Source organism: Xenopus laevis, chromosome 7S, assembly GCF_017654675.1.
Source record: "Xenopus laevis strain J_2021 chromosome 7S, Xenopus_laevis_v10.1, whole genome shotgun sequence".
Taxonomy (NCBI): Eukaryota; Metazoa; Chordata; class Amphibia; order Anura; family Pipidae; genus Xenopus; species Xenopus laevis.
In genome coordinates, this window is record NC_054384.1 from 28843940 (window position 1) to 28860613 (window position 16674).

Genomic DNA, 16674 nt, shown 5'->3' on the forward strand with positions numbered 1-16674 from the left:
GGATTCCTCAGAAAGTATCTGTTATCTACTATTTGTCTTGTGCTTGAATGGCTGCCCCTGTGGCTACACAGCAGTTTGTTTATATAAACTATAGTAGTGTTTGTATAAACTATAGTTGCTCTTTGAAGCTTCTGTTTAGGGTCTGGCCTCACAGGCAGATTCGGGGAGATTAGTCGCCAGGCGACAAATCTCTTCTTCGCAGCAACTAATCTCACCGATCTTTCCCTGCCTTTTGCCGGCTAAAATGAAAATTGCCTGGGGGCAGGCTGTTAGTTTTCCGAAGTCGCCCATAATTGCCTCACAATGAAACTTCGGGCAACTTTGGAAAACAAAGTGCTCTGTGTGCCTGTCCCCAGGCGATTTACATTTTAGCCGGCAGAAGGCAGATCGGGGAGATTAGTCACCGTGAAGAAGAGGAGATTTGTTGCCTGGTGACCAATCTCCCCGAATCTGCCCGTGTGGCCAGACCCTTATTGGACACTTTGGACACAATTCGACACTAGCAACCAGTTGGATAAAAAAAATCCAAATTGGAAATCTGCTGAACAAATGTAAGTAATTCCAAATCCAAAAAGAATGGAAACCAATTGTAGTAATGTACTTAACCTTGACCTTGTGTGCAACTGGGACCCCATCCCCTCCAGAAGTGCACTTTCACACTGGTGGTGGCGCATGGGCAAACAAAACCTTCCGTTCTGCTGCTCCGGTGGGCCCGTGCTAAGTTAGGTGTGGCATGAATGAAAGTTACACTTTTATAAGCAACAAGATGCCTGTCTAATAGGGATGGGCACATGATCATGACTTTACAAAACAGCCTTTTGAAGCAGGCATGTATTATGAATGTTTATGTTTTGCTTGCTGGGAAATAAATCAGTTAGATTCATTATGCTTCCTCTCTTTGTGTCATGTTTATTATGTTTCCTATACCAACCCCCTGTCAAATTGGCACATATTTTCAAGTGTTACAGGTTGACTTAAAGGGATTCTGTCATGATTTTTATGATGTCGTTTTTATTTATAAATCACACTGTTTACACTGCAAATAATTTACTCTACAATATAAAATTTCATCCTTGAACCAACAAGTGTATTTTTTCTATTTTAGTTGTAATATTGATGTGTAGGCAGCCATCTCAGCTCATTGTGCCTGGTCATGTGCTTTCAGAAAGAGCCAGCTTTAGGATGGAACTGCTTTCTGGCAGGCTGTTGTTACTCCAACTCAATGTAACTGAATGTGTCACAGTGGGACCTGGATTTTACTATTGAGTGCTGTTCTAGCAGGCAGCTGTTATCTTGTGTTAAGCTGGCCATAGAAGCAAAGATTTGATCATACGAATCTTGGTTTCGTACAATTTTCGGGCCTTGTTGGTTCAAGGATGAAATTTTATATTGTAGAGTAAATTATTTGCACTATTAACTGATGGATCAGAGAGAATTTGATCTGATAGCTAGTGATTATTGCAAGTGCGGGTATGGAATTTACTATCCGAAATATGGCATTGCAGTTTTGTCTGCATAAACAAAACACTAATTATTTTTGACTGTATTTATCTGTGATAAGACAGTGTATTGTACCCAATGTCACCTAAGCTATCATAATTCGGTTTAGACCATCACAATCTAAGGCAATTTGCCATTGTTTTTTTATCAGCATCGAACTGTAACTTGTACATAGTTACGTAGTTACATAGTTAAATCGGGTTGAAAAAAGACAAAGTCCATCAAGTTCAACCCCTCCAAATGAAAACCCAGCATTCATATACACACCCCTCCCTACTTTCACACAAATTATATATATATACCCATATCTATACTAACTATAGAGTTTAGTTTCTGTCCAAGAAATCATCCAAGCCATTCTTAAAGGGGAAAGAAACCTAGTTGGCACAAAAACCCTCCCCCCCTCCCGTGTGTTGCCCACCCTCCCTCCCCCCCCTGGCCTACCCGTCCCGCTGGGCAAATGCCCCTAACTTGTTACTTACCCTTCTGCGCAGTTCCAGTCCAGGGAGTTCACAGACGACATCTTCTTCCACGCAATCTTCTTCCTGCTTTGACCGGCGCATGCGCAGTAGGAGCATTTCGCCGGTTCCATCTACTGCGCATGCGCCAAAAGTACTTCGTGACTTTTGGCGCATTCGCAGTAGATCCTTACCAGCGAAATGCACCTACTGCGCATGCGCCAAAACGCCGTTCAAAGCAGGAAGAAGATCACGTGGAAGAAGATGTCGTCTGTGAACTCCCTGGACTGGACCTGCGCAGAAGGGTAAGTAACAAGTTAGGGGCATTTGCCCAGCGGGACGGGTAGGCCAGGGGGGAGGAGGAAGGGTGGGCAACACACGGGAGGGGGGGAGGGTATTTGCGCCAACTAGGTTTCCTTCCCCTTTAAAGGCATTAACTAAATCAGCCATCACAACATCACCCAGCAGTGCATTCCACAACCTCACTGTCCTGACTGTGAAGAACCCCCTACGTTGCTTCAAGTGAAAGTTCTTTTCCTCTAGTCTGAAGGGGTGGCCTCTGATACGGTGATCCACTTTATGGGTAAAAGGGTCCCCTGCTATTTGTCTATAATGTCCTCTAATGTACATGTAAAGTGTAATCATGTTCCCTCGCAAGCGCCTTTTTTCCATAGAAAACAACCCCAACCGTGACAGTCTACCCTCATAATTTAAGTCTTCCCTCCCTCTAACCAGTTTAGTTGCACTTAGTCTCTGCACTCTCTCCAGCTCATTTATATCCCTCTTAAGGACTGGAGTCCAAAACTGCACTGCATACTCCAGATGAGGCCTCACCAGGGACCTATAAAGAGGCATAATTATGTTTTCATCCCTTGCGTTAATGCCCTTTTTTATGCAAGACAGAACTTTATTTGCTTTAGTAGCCACAGATCACACTGCCCAGAATTAGAAACTCCCAACACACTGCCATTTAGTGTATAACTTGCATTTATATTATTTTTGACAAAGTGCATAAACTTGCATTTATCAACATTGAACCTCATTTTCCAGTTTGCTGCCCAGTTTTCCAGTTTAGACAGATCACTTTGCAAAGTGGCAGCATCCTGCATGGAACCTATAGTTCTGCACAATTTAGTATCATCTGCAAAAATAGAAACAGTACTTTCAATGCCCACCTCCAGGTCATTAATAAACAAGTTGAAAAGCAAGGGACCTAGTACAGAGCCCTGCGGTACTCCACTAACAACACTGGTCCAATTAGAAAATGTTCCATTTACCACCACTCTTTGTAGTCTATCTTTTAGCCAGTTCTCTATCCAGGTACAAATACTATGTTCCAGGCCAACATTCCTTAATTTAACCAGTAACCTTTTGTGTGGCACTGTATCAAATGCTTTAGCAAAGTCTAAGTAAATAACATCCACTGCCTTCCCAGAATCGAGGTCCCTGCTTACCTTCTCATAAAAAGAAATTAAGTTAGTCTGGCAAGATCTATTACGCATAAAACCATGCTGGCACAAACTCATAGTATTATGATTTGCTATAAAGTCCAGTATCTTATCCTTTTATTACCCTTCAAAAAGCTTTCCTACTACTGACGTCAGACTAACTGGCCTATAATTTTGAGGCTGAGAACAGGATCCTTTTTTGAATAGAGGCACCACATTAGCAATTTGCCAGTCTCTCGGCACTATGCCAGACTTAAATGAATCCTGAAAAATTAAGTAAAGAGGTTTGGCAATCACAGAGCTAAGTTTGCAAAGTACCCTGGGATGAATACCATCCGGCCCAGACCTTTGTTTATCTTAACATGTTCTAGTCTCTTTTGAATTTCCTCATGTATGAACCATGCATCATTAGTTGTAATACTAGAATTGGGACTATTAAGAAAGAAACCTTCAATAACTGGTTCCTCATTTGTGTAGACAGACGAAAAATATGAATTCAGAATCCGCGCTTTTAATTTGTTTTCATCAACCAACTGACCCCCCTCTGAAACTAAAGGTCCCACTCCTTCCTGCTTCATTTTTTTACTATTAACATATTTAAAAAATAATTTTGGATTCTTTTTTTACTGCTTGCTGCAATATCCTTTTCCAAATCAATTTTAGCTTGCCTTATAGCTTCTTTGCATGATTTATTGGCCTTCTTGTACCTTATAAATGATTTGGCTGTCCCAGCTAACTTGAAAGCCTTAAAAGCACGCCCTTGCTTACCCACCTCTATTGAACCAAAAAGGTTTTGCTTTGCAACTTCGTTCCTACATGATCCCAACTAAGATATAATTAATCCTTATTGGAGGCAAAACAACCCTACTTGATTTATTTAATGTTTAAAGTTGTTTTTAGCAGAATAAAAGTATAGAGATCCAACTTTATAGAGATACATTTATAGTATAGAGATGCAAATTTTGAAAAGGCCCCTTATGCTGAAAATCCGAGGTACTGAGCATTTTGAATATAAAAAGTACCTGTAATAAAAAGTATAAAAAAAAACAATAAAATTGTAGCTTTAGCAATAGTTGCTGCTGGGGTCAGGGACCCACAACTGATAGCTGGAAAGAAGAAGACAAAGAAATAATTCAAAATGCATTAAAAAAGGAAGCAGGGGCGATCCTGGTCCCTCCACCCCTTGAGACAGCAGCAGTTGCTGCTGCCCCCCCCCTACCCCAGAAATTGGCTCTTAAAGTACCAGGAGCAGCATTATTGCTGCCCCTGGTACCTAGTGGGGCGTTGCCGCCTGAGGCGACAGCCTCAACTCGCCTCATTGGCGAAGCACCCCTGAAAGGGAGGTGGGGGGCCAGACTGCATTAATTTTACTCCACTGCTAATAGTCTTTAGGCATAATGCTCATTTACCTCTTATCCAAAACCCCAGGTCCCAAGCATTCCAGATAGCTTCCATACCTGTAATACTTTTCCCTTTTACTAGGATTCTAAACCTCTGTCAGGACCCCAAAATTAGTTATGTGTTATCTCCCTATTTACCTTGACTTTCTCTGTATAAAAATGTCCATGTCTGTCATTTTTAAACCAATCAAGATACTCGGTGATTAATCAGCAAACTGGGAGAAGTGATTTTACCTCTTGTAATCATGCTGTAATTTACTGACACTTGTTCATAACCTGCCGACTTGGAAATGAGTTATGTAAAAGAAACTTTCTCCTCCTCATGAGCACAATAAACTTCTAAATAAAACAGAACCTTATAATGGAGTAGTTGACTGGAATATTGGGCTAATGACTGTAATTGTTGTTATAGTGCCGGTATGGAACCTGTTATCCACAATGCTTGGGACCTGGGGCTTTCTGGATAATAGATCTTTCTGTAATTTGGATCTTTATACCTAAAATCTACTAGAAAAATCTACTAGAAAATCATGTAAATATTAAATAAACCCATAGGCTGGTTCTGCTTTCAATAAGGATTAATTATATCTTAGTCTGTACAAGGTACTGTTTAATTATTACAGAGAAAATGGAAATAATTGTAAAAATTGGATTATTTGGATAAAATGGGAGACAGCCTTTCGTAATTCAGAGCTTTCTGGATAACAGGTTCTTGGATAATGGATCCCCATACCTGTGGTCAGTGATTCGTTAACTGTGGGGTTTTGTTGGTTACCTAATTATGGAGGAACACCCACTGTAATTTTTGGCACAGGGTTCCATTTGCCCTAAGGTTGGTCCTGTTTGGTTGGTGAAAAGACTGTTTGGTTGAACTCTAAAGTAGAATTAAGGATGTATCTGATGCTTAAAATAGGTGGTTCAGATATATGGATGTTATTTTCTTCAATGTAAGTAACATTATAAATGTATTCAGAGATCCCATCCCCAAAGCCAGTGACATTATTAAGCTGTACTAGAAGGCACTGAATGTAAGATAATAGGCCCCCATTCTGTTTTATTTCTACCTTGAGAAAGGCCAGACATGAATGCATGACTTCATATCCACTGATATTTCATAAGCAAGCGAATATTTTTATGAGCCTGGTGCCTGTGAATTCAAGGACACCATAAATGGGAATAAGATCTGAATAAGGCCCGGGAAGTTCTCTTTAAAAATATTTTGCATACCTTCTGGCTTATGAAAGATGATGTGATGACTAATACTGCCGTTTGGCCCCCAATAAACATTTCTCTGGTCTCTCTTTTGTCTTTAAGCAGAAACAACCAGAAACAAAGTCAATTACGGAAGACCAATACTGCTCCCATAATGAGTTCTGGTAAGTTAGTAATGCAGCATGTAAAATAACCATGTAAAACGTTCATCCTTGTTTCTCTAGAATGAACTTGCCAGGGATCACAAAAATTTGTGGTGTTCCTATAAAAGTAGCAGCGTGCCAGCTCTGTAGATTTGATGGATCGTGTTACACTTTTATCTGTGCTGAGTCACTTGTTCACATGCACATTGAAGAGCAAAATTGAAGTGCTCCAAGCACTTACAGGGTTAATGGAGGCGTACACTTGAATTTTTGTTTTTATGGTGCACTTTTATCTGCCATCCATGTCTGTGTCTTATATTAGAGAATTAACATCTGTTATAATGAGCCTCCTTTCTTTTTCAGAGAATGAAGTAAGCATATCAAATAACGTCGTCAACGGAGTGACCCCTAGGTGCAACATGCCAGAAAAAGGTGGGGATTCATATTTACATAGCCTTGTTATTTCTTATCTCTCAAGATAATTCTTTGACCCAGCACATGGAAAGGTTGTAATTTTTCAAAGTCATAGGTAACCTTAGTTTTGTTCTATTACATTAATTTAATTAGTAAATAAACACCAGTTCAGTGGTTGGGTTTATCATGTCTTCTTCATATATATATATATATATATACTATGAACCTTAAGTTATAACTTTTGTCTGACCAGCATATTCCATCTCTGTACATTTTTATATATGTGACTGGCAACTCCCATACTTCCTTCCCTGGGATATTTGCTTGGCACTCACATATTGAGAACTGTAACAACAGCACCCTAGGGGGTATTATGAGTTTGCTAAAGTAAAAATAAAGAAATATTATGTCAGAGTAACGTGTGTATGTTGTGCTTTCCTTTAAACTGTTGGTGAATAGTAAGCACTTGAAAAACATGTTTAAAAACACTTGTAAATATTATTGGAGAATTCCACCCTTCTATTTTAAAAAGTACAACTTGAACTTGATATTACTTAATATTAGATCAGCCAAGAATATAGCAGTTATGATCTACCTAATCCCACTGTAAATCACTGCATCAGCTGTATTGTTTTCCTTGGCATTAGTAGCTGCACACTCATAGTAAAAACTTTGGGATATTATGTTTTCTTTAATGGTGCTCCTTAAAGGGGACCAGTCACCCAGACATAAAAAGCTATATAAAAAAAAGTCCCTTTCAAATTAAACATTGACAGGAATATCAGGTCCCTGATTCTGGTGCATAAACAAGATTTTGGCATGATGCAAAGCTTACAGTAATTTAATAACAGTGTCCACCTGTCTGCTTAATGTGATTGTAAATTCCAGTACGGAAAAACACAATATTTAAACATTTTTTAAAGTGTTAGTGGAGTTTATTTGGCTTGACTAACATAAAATAGCATTTGAAATTGTTTCTTACGGTGACTGGTGATATTTAATAGAAGGGGGTAGGACATGTGCCTTCTCAACTAGGTTTTTGTAATTCATTAAATATTTGAAGATCATAGTTTGGCTATCAAATGTGCATGGGTTGTTTGTATGTGCTACCTCCAATGATGCTCTCTGTATATTTAAATATCCTCAAATGAAGTATTCACGAATCTCTGCACAGCTAAGCTGGAGGACCTTGTAACACTTGAGTTTCACTTCAACAAATGAGCTGTTAAATAGTTTGCTGTATCTGTGTGCAAGATTTCAGTTTTCATCTTGTAAAATTGCCCAGCTGAAGCCATAAACGTCAGTGACATTCAGTTAAACGCTGAACAGGGAACACAAAGTTTAATCAGCATATTCATACAAATTGTGTATTGCCAGTGTTAATCTTAAAATCTCAAATTTATGCAGTGACAGTTTTTGCTGTATAAGATGTTGCTGAGCCTGCCAAAATAACAGAGGCTACTTTGTGGCCTACCAGACGATTCCCACCAAAGAATCTGACATCCACGGCCTACTCTCGTTGACAATGGTATACACATTGTGTTATCTTATGATTATAATAAAACCGGGAGATCATCTGGTATTCTGGTACAGGTATGAGATTTATTATTTGGAATCCCATCATCTAGAAAGCTCTGAATTAGGGGAAGGTCATCTCCCATATACTCCATTTAAATAAAATATATTTTTTTTAAATAATTTCCTTTTTCTTGTATTAATAGGCAATACCCTGTACTTGCTTCTAACTAGGATAGAATTAATCCTTATTTAAGACAAAACCAACCCCTTGGGTTTAATACATGTTTAAATGATTTTTAGTAGACTTAAGGTATGGAGATCCAATTTATCTGGAAAATACCCTAAGTCCTGAGCATTCGGGATATCAGGTCCCATATCCGTACTTCAGTATAACCATGTGTAAATGTGGTGCAGAAGTTTACTTAGTGAACAGACAAATATATAATGGCTGCTACAGAGAGAGAACCAGACCAAGTAACTTATATAAGGCTGCATTTTGTATTTCCTTTGTGATTCCCAATCAGCTGAAATCTCAGCCAGTTATAATATAATAGACAGAAGCTTTGTGTCTCACCCATTACTATATGCATTGGTCTGTAACTTTACTGGGGAGGCAGTAATAGCCCTAAATAAATGAAGGCATTTAAATACTGTACCTAAATCATACAAGAAAAAGTATTTGATAAAAAAAATTATTTTCAAAATATTAATCTACATTTAAAGTTACCTACAGGTCATGTTGATCGATTTTCACAGATAGTTCTGCTTATGTAAGTAATTGTTACTTGAAGTTCCTAAACCTGACTGTTTTGCCAACCTGACTGTCCCTTCTCAACCTGTCAGTTAAAGTTTCTAATGCTAATGGTCTCATGCTGCACAAATATGGCAGCCTCCTCATAGAGGAACATGGGGGTAAGAAAGGTAATGTAAAAGCATCTGACAAATACTTATAAGGCAAAATTATAATTAGCATGCAAATACAATATTATTATAGATTTAAAAAAGGTTATTTTCTGGTGTCAGTATCTGTTTAAATACTATTTAGGTTACAGTGGGCTCAGCATTTTGGTTACAGATTATCAACCAATTCACACTCTTTATAGCAAGGTGAAAGCTGCTGGAGGATCCTAGAAATTATTATTCAGATGCAGCTGAAGGGCAGTGTGTTCACAACCCTGAATAAATTCACTGAGAAAAGGACAATTCCAATTCCACAATGGAAAATGTTTGTCATCCCAGATCTGGGATTCTGTCTCTGTTACCTCATTATAATTTAGGAAGTCATTACTTTTACTTGTGATATTTACACAGTTAAAAAAAATGAAAAATAATTTACAGAGAAATTTTAGGGGTCAATTTCTAGAGCACTAAGAAGTGCAGATACTTTTCCCTGCAGGTACTAAATGGCCCCTACTGTCTATATCTTTTAGTGCCCATTTTCTGTGGGACAGTCCCAATTTTGATAACTCAGCCCACAGTCCCGGATTTTTATTAAAAAGTCCAGAGCTTCTCTTTCATCTCCTGCACTGACACCAGAAAAAATACAAAGTTTCTAAAACGTAATTAAATAGGAAGCTTTTTAGCAGAGAGCCCAGAATACTCAGAGCTTACACTTACATTTGTAATAATTTAAGAGCAAGCAAAGATACAATTGTAACTATTTAAGATCAGCAATAGTGATGTTCGGGTTTTTCCCAACCTGCCCGCCACCCGCCCTCCCTCCGCCCGACATCTGGGTTACTTTTATAGACCCGCACCGCCCCGCCAATGGTGTCACATAAGGGGCAGGGCGAGCAGGTGCGCGTCTATAAACCCAGAAGTTGGAAGCCGGCATTTGTAAGGTCGCGGGTGGAGACAGCAGTCAGGTATTGGGCCAGCCTGCACATCACTTATCAGCAAGTCTCTTGGGAGAACTGAGACTCACAGATTAATGGGTAATTGCCCTTCATTAGCAAAATTGTTATAACACATAAAACATGGCCCTGAAACTCCTAGAAAATGTGTTTAAATTTTCATTACCTGCCAAATTTTGTAAAATGGACATGGTAATTAGGAGGGCCATAAAACATTCTCTTTTTCCATTTTACAAATATTGGGAGGTCTGCAATGACAGTTTTGACAATTGCTTGATTCCTGCTTTGTGACAGCAGTATGTTCCATGTATTAAAAACATAATAACCCTGTGGACAAAGTATTAAATTCCATTGGTTTACAGAGATGAGAGTGGAAGAATGTCACTGGTCTGGACAGAGCCCTGACTTCAATGCAGTCGTGCCGTTTGTCCCAAAAACATTCTGTATACAAAACTATCCCTAATACACAGAATTAATGTCTCTCATGGTATAGAAGTATTTATGACCATACACGGATAAAAAAATATACAAAAGACTTATTTCTATTAAAGAATGAGAACAAAATCTGGTTAGTGCAAAAAAGGATGTCATGTCATTATATTACAAACTCTATTCTGTACATTTTAACAAGCAATCTGTCTCACAAATGTATAACCTCCATGTAACGGACACACAAATGTTTAACAGCATGAGGGCCCACTGATACCTGGGCCCACCAGGAGTTTTCCTGGTATCCCTGTGGGCCAGTCCGACACTGTATGCAGCACAGGGGACATTAGAGGGCGTCCTCTATATACAGGCCAGATACTTTGCCTTAGGGATGATGCGGCCATGTGGATCAGAGCTGGCAACTTTTCATCTTGTTTGTTATATGGCAGTACGCTTTGTTCTTATTGGTTCAGTAATGTGACTGACAGTATTGCATCACAGAATGGTTATTTTATCTGTTTTGTGAAACTGAGCTTTTATTTTGTGGAAAGAAGGAATCCTGTACTATAAAATCTTGATTTCTGTCACAGATATCTATTTTGTCAGTCAAATCTAGCTTGACATGCACTAGTTAGTTACACTATTATATATTATGTCCAAGTTTTTTTTTTTTTACATAATTCATTCTATAAGTAACTTGACACATAAGTGTGTCTGTTACATGGATGTTAGACATTTGTGAGACAGATTGCTTGTTGAAATGTACAGAATGGAGTTCGTAATATAATGACATCCTTTTGTGCACTAACCAGATTTTGTTCTCATTCTTTACTAGAAATAAGTATTTTGTATATTTTTTTTATCTATGTATGGTCATAAATACTTATAATACACAAAAGCCATGAATATCTTGTAAATTATATCCTTATAAACGGTGAGTTCTGGTGTCATCAGTTATAAACGGTGAGTTCTGATGTCATTTCTGTCACATGACTCACTGAAATTTGTGTTTTATAATAAATAAAGTACCCCCAGTTGCAAAATATGAGGATATTAGAAGTTACCTCGGAGTTCCATGACCTGTATAAAAACACTCAGCCTTCGGCCTCGTGTTTTTATATGGTCATGAAACTCCTCGATAACTTATAATATCCTTATATATTACAAGAGGGGATACTTTATTCACTATATATACCACGAGAGACATTAATTCTGTGTATTAGGGATAGTTTTGTATACAGAATGTATTTGGGACAAACGGCACCCCATAGTCTACTGACCAATCAAATTGGAATTCTGATGTGCAGCATGCCTATCTCCTAACATCAATGTCCAAACTCTTGGATATGATTGGAAGAAAATGTCACCAACAATGTGCCAACAGCTAATAGCAAGCCTTCCCATAAGGATAGAAGTTGTTACAGTAGCAAAAGGGAGGACCACATACTTTTGGCCATATAGTGTCTGGGTCGGACCCAATGCTGTCGTATTTCGCTCTTAATACGCATACCAGGTCAAGCGGAGGACAGCTTGCTGGAATAGAGAGCACACAAAAAGAACTTGATTTTGTGTTTAAAAAAAAAATACAATTTATATTATAAGGGGGCTTCACTCAAATAACTGATTCCAGTACAAACAAAACCTAACAAAATAACTGAGTTTTGCACAAATTCTGCATGTGGAGAGACATGATGTCTGGTGATTTTAAAGAGTGAACTCTAATATATCTTATAGGCAAAAGGAGCCCCCCTATAAGATATATTGGCTCTAACTGTTAATGAATATTTGACACCCAACTCCTGCATGAAGAGAAACAGGTGGTGAGAGGGGATAGTGAAGATAAACTTGATTATTTCAGAAACGGTAAAGAATGTTTAATTGATTATATTTAGAAAACTTCTTATTTTAGTATGCTAAAAGTTTATATTAAATTTCCATTTTCGCGATAGTTCCCCTTTAAAGGTTTAACATCTCTCCCAGTAGTTTCCTTATCACAGTTAAAGGAGCAGGTGAAATAAATGACAACCTGGCTGGTGAGAAATTGCGCATGTTGTGCCCCATAACTCACATTCTATTAGAGTTTGGCTGCTGGAAGGTGTTGGGATTTGTAGTTTAGCAACAGTTTCAGATCCCTGTTGAAGAAGCTCCCTATAGTAGAGCCTGAAGACCTTGCATGCCATGCTTCTTCACTTTCTATTACATGTATGGTGAGTGCCTCTTGTTACCAGCAAAGGGAAAAGGCTAAAAATATTTACTATTATTAGTAGGGATGCACCGAATCCACTATTTTGGATTCGGCCGAACCCACAAATCCTTCTCGAGAGATTCGGCCGAATACCGAACCAAATCCGAATTTGCATATGCAAATTAGGGGTGGGAAGGGGAAAACTTTTTTTACTTCTTTGTTTTGTGACAAAAAGTCATGTGATTCCCCTCCCGCCCCTAATTTGCATATGTAAATTAGGATTCAGATTCAGTTCAGCAGGGCAGAAGGATTTCGCCGAATCTGAATCCTGCTGAAAAAGGCCGAATCCCGAACCGAATCCTGGATTCGGTGTATCACTAATTATTAGCTAGTTTTAGCTACCATTCACCTTTACGTAACCTAAAAATACCACAGCACAGGATTTTCTATGTTCTCAATATCATTATTATTGTGTTTTACCATATGTTTTTGCCTATTGCCATAGGCAACATGGCAGTCCTGTACCTAAATACCAAAATAAGATTTTTCTGTGCATACAAATTTAGCATGGGCCATCCTTGGGACCATGGCACACTCTGGCTTCCCTGCAGAATAACACCAAAACCTAACCATGCCATCTGTCATGTTGTAAAATGAAAATCCAACTGACACAAATGGTACAGATGATGTCGAAAATAACATGTTTTATGGCCCTCTGGATAGTAGTGTCAGATTTTTACTATAGTCAGTGTTAGGTAGCAAAACAGGATGATCCCCTGTACAGCAGGAACTTTTACGTTTTTAATGGCTTAATGTAACCATGTTATAAAATTTTTTGTCACAATGCAGCAAATTCATGTTTGTTTGTACACTTCTAATTGTATACAATGAAGCAAGTCATTATTTTGTTAGACCGCTAATACTAATCACTAATGTTAGTGAAATTTGCAGCTGATGAAACGTTACTCTTGATTTTTTTTTCTTTTGGGGGGATACACTCTCTACACTTTTTGTGTTTGCAGCAGATGCATCTCCTTTAAGTGCCCGTTCAGTCTCTGCTGTTAAAATCATTCCGGTGAAGACTGTGAAAAGTTTTCCTGATCTTGTTCCAACTGCAGGTATATGTTTGCTGCCAAATTAAGTAATGTGTCTTGTTTGGATCCTGATTCGGCATTCAGATCACATTGTTTTTATATGAACTTTGCTATAATCCATTATGCTTGCTAGATGCTGCAGGCTTACCTCCCAACTGTCTTCACTTCCTTCAGGTGTTCTGACCCAAAGTGGGTAGGGATTAAAGTGAATCAGGGGTTGATGCAGAATAAGCATGTGGTCTTAAATATACCAAATGTACAGTTGGGAGGTATGTGCAGAATACATTAAATCATAATGTGCTGATTTTGGGTGAACAGATTTTTTTTTCTATTTTGATTATATTTCCACACCATTTCCATTCTTACTGTATTTGTACTTTCTGTGTTTTAAGTTCTATGGAATCCATTAATGTCTCTGTATACTGCCAATGCATGGGTCTTACATGCGCAGCTATGTAAAAGCTTTTTGTGAAATAAATGCCCACTATGCTTCGCTCTTGACTATGTCATCATTTTGGAGATGTAGTTTATCAGCAGCTATTGGGATGCAGGATTCACTTTGGTGGACCCGATAGAATCTTTAGAATTTAACTTCAACTAAACAGATACTGCATTTGTGGAGCTTGGCTAAGGTTGAAACTGCAGGAATGTTATTTATGTGATTGCAGGGGGAAGTTTATCATGAAATGTATGTGCTATTTTGTATCTTTCTGCCATATTTCGGTATGACAGTAGTTTGATAAACACAGAGAATGGCATAAGCATGTTTATTGATGGATTATATATTTTATTATGCCAGGTTACAGTCACAGATGATCTGTTCATACATACCTAAAAGCTAAATTTTCAGGTTCAGCCTTTGATCGTGAAATGTTATTTACACAGTTGTATGGTACTGATGTCTAGAGGATCTACTGAATCATTTCATTGAGTCTCCATGTTTTCTCAAAGAATTTTTTTTACAAGATTTTTGTTTACTAAAACTGAAAATGTGCAGGTATCTATTATATATCTGTAGCTTTGACAATTCCATGAGAATTATTTGTTAAGATCTCCTAAATGCTATGCCACAACTAGACACAGAAGTACAAGTGATTGAGTTTCTTTCCATTTGGGGCCCCCTAGCTGACATCTGGAGTGGTGTTGTGTAATTTCCTGTAAACCAGGAAGTAAGGCATGCATTGTGTAATTTCCTGTAAACCAGGAAGTAAGGCATGCATCTAGGGACAGTTTTCCTATAAGTCAAGCAGAGGCTTTTTGTTTTGTTCTGCCACTCATCACCGAGCCCCATTGTTATTCAGCAAAACTTGTGGATTCATCCAAGATTCAAGAGGTGTGTCCAAAGAAACACTAACTTTGGCTTCTGTAAAAAAAAAAGTTCATGCTTCTTGTGCTATGCAGCAGTTACATACTTACATAGTTAAATCTGGTTGAAAAAAGACAAAGTCCATCAAGTTCAACCCCTCCAAATGAAAACCCAGCATCCACACACACCCCTCCCTACTTTCACATAAATTCTATATACCCATATCTATACTAACTATAGAGTTTAGCATCACAATAGCAATTGCACCGCAAGAGTTCCTTTATGAAATCAACATGGTTATTCCCTAAACATTGGCCTGAAACGGTCTGCACCTTTCAGATAATCCTAGGATTTAACCAAATACTGACTTGATTCCTGGATTTTGTACACCCGTAATTATAAAGTCAAGACCTATATGGAGAAAGCAAATGCACCACACTTGCAATCAGATCTGGACTGAGAATTAAAATAGGCCCTGGCATTTCAGGTACACAGAGGCCCAAAAAGCCCCCACCAGCCCACTAAATACTGACTTTCTATGGCACCTTATCGCAGCCCGTCTGGCATTTGCCATAACCCACAGATTGCCAGTGCAAGAAGCCCAGTTTTAGATGAATCTCTGCTTTAGGACCACAAGCTGGCTTTGGAAATCACATGGCAGAATTGTAGTTATTTACCTTTTAGGGCAGAGACACAACGAAGATCGGGGAGATTTAGTCGCCCGTCAACAAATCGCAAAATACTGCTATACTGTTAGGGCACCCGCTAAGATTTGGGGCAACTAATCTCCCTGAAAAGCCTTTTCCGGCTAGAATCTAAATCGCCAGCAGGATGGCACTTGTATTGCTTAGTTTTCCAAGTCGCCCGATGTTTCCCCGTGAGGCAATTTCAGGCGACTTCTGAAAATTAAGCAATCTGAGTGCCATACCGCCAGCTATTAAGATTATTTTTGGGGAGATTAGTCACCCGAAGAAGAGGTGATTTGTCACCGGGCGACTAAATCTCCCCGAATCTTAGCGTGTGCCCAGGGGCGATTCTTGCTATTATGCCGCCTGAGGCGGCCTTCTTTCGCCGCCCCCACCCCTCACCATGGCACTAACCTTTACAGCGCCGGAGAGGGCAGGGGCGGTCTGCGATGCTTAGTGCAGAGAGCGCAATAGTGCTCTCTGCACTAGAAGAGCCGAATTTCCGGTTTGAAAACCGGAAATTCATCTCTTAGTTACCAGGAGCGGCATTTTTGCCGCCCCAGGCAACCAGGGGGGCGCTGCCGTCTGAGGCGAGTGTCTCAACTCACCTCATTGGTGGAGCGCCCCTGCGTGTGCCCTTACCCACAGTATAGCAGTATTTTGATTCACATCCACCAGAGCTGCCGGCGGCAGGGCCAAATTTCTTTGGCGGGCTCCCGTACTACCCCCATCCCCCGCACACGCGCACAAGCACCACGAACTGGGGTTGGGCGCACAGCTCCCTATGAAGTGGCTGGGCGGCATGCTGCCCCTAGTTGCTGCCCTAGGCTAAGGTCTTTGTTGCCTCTTCAGCAGGCCTGAAGGGGTGCGGACCCTGGTAGTTTTGCCACTGTTTCTATAACATTATAAAATTATTATAAAATTAATTCTGATTGGAGGAGAAACCTATTTAATTCACTTTTTTTAAAAAAACCATGTTATAGTACCTAAATAACTAGGAAAAGTCTATAAACAAAAGCAAGAACTAG

The 16674-nt window shown here is 39.2% G+C and overlaps 1 protein-coding gene across 10 annotated transcripts in view; it reads left to right on the forward strand.

The window, feature by feature from the left end:
- Positions 1–16674, forward strand: part of LOC108705262 (sorbin and SH3 domain-containing protein 1) — a 138741-nt gene that overhangs the window by 45910 nt on the left and 76157 nt on the right. For all 10 annotated transcript variants that reach the window (XM_041571065.1, XM_041571063.1, XM_041571064.1 and 7 more), the window contains exons 2-4: positions 6121–6182; positions 6525–6593; positions 13583–13678. In XM_041571065.1, coding sequence (XP_041426999.1) covers positions 6121–6182; positions 6525–6593; positions 13583–13678 — 227 coding nt within the window. The remainder of the gene's footprint in view (positions 1–6120; positions 6183–6524; positions 6594–13582; positions 13679–16674) is intronic.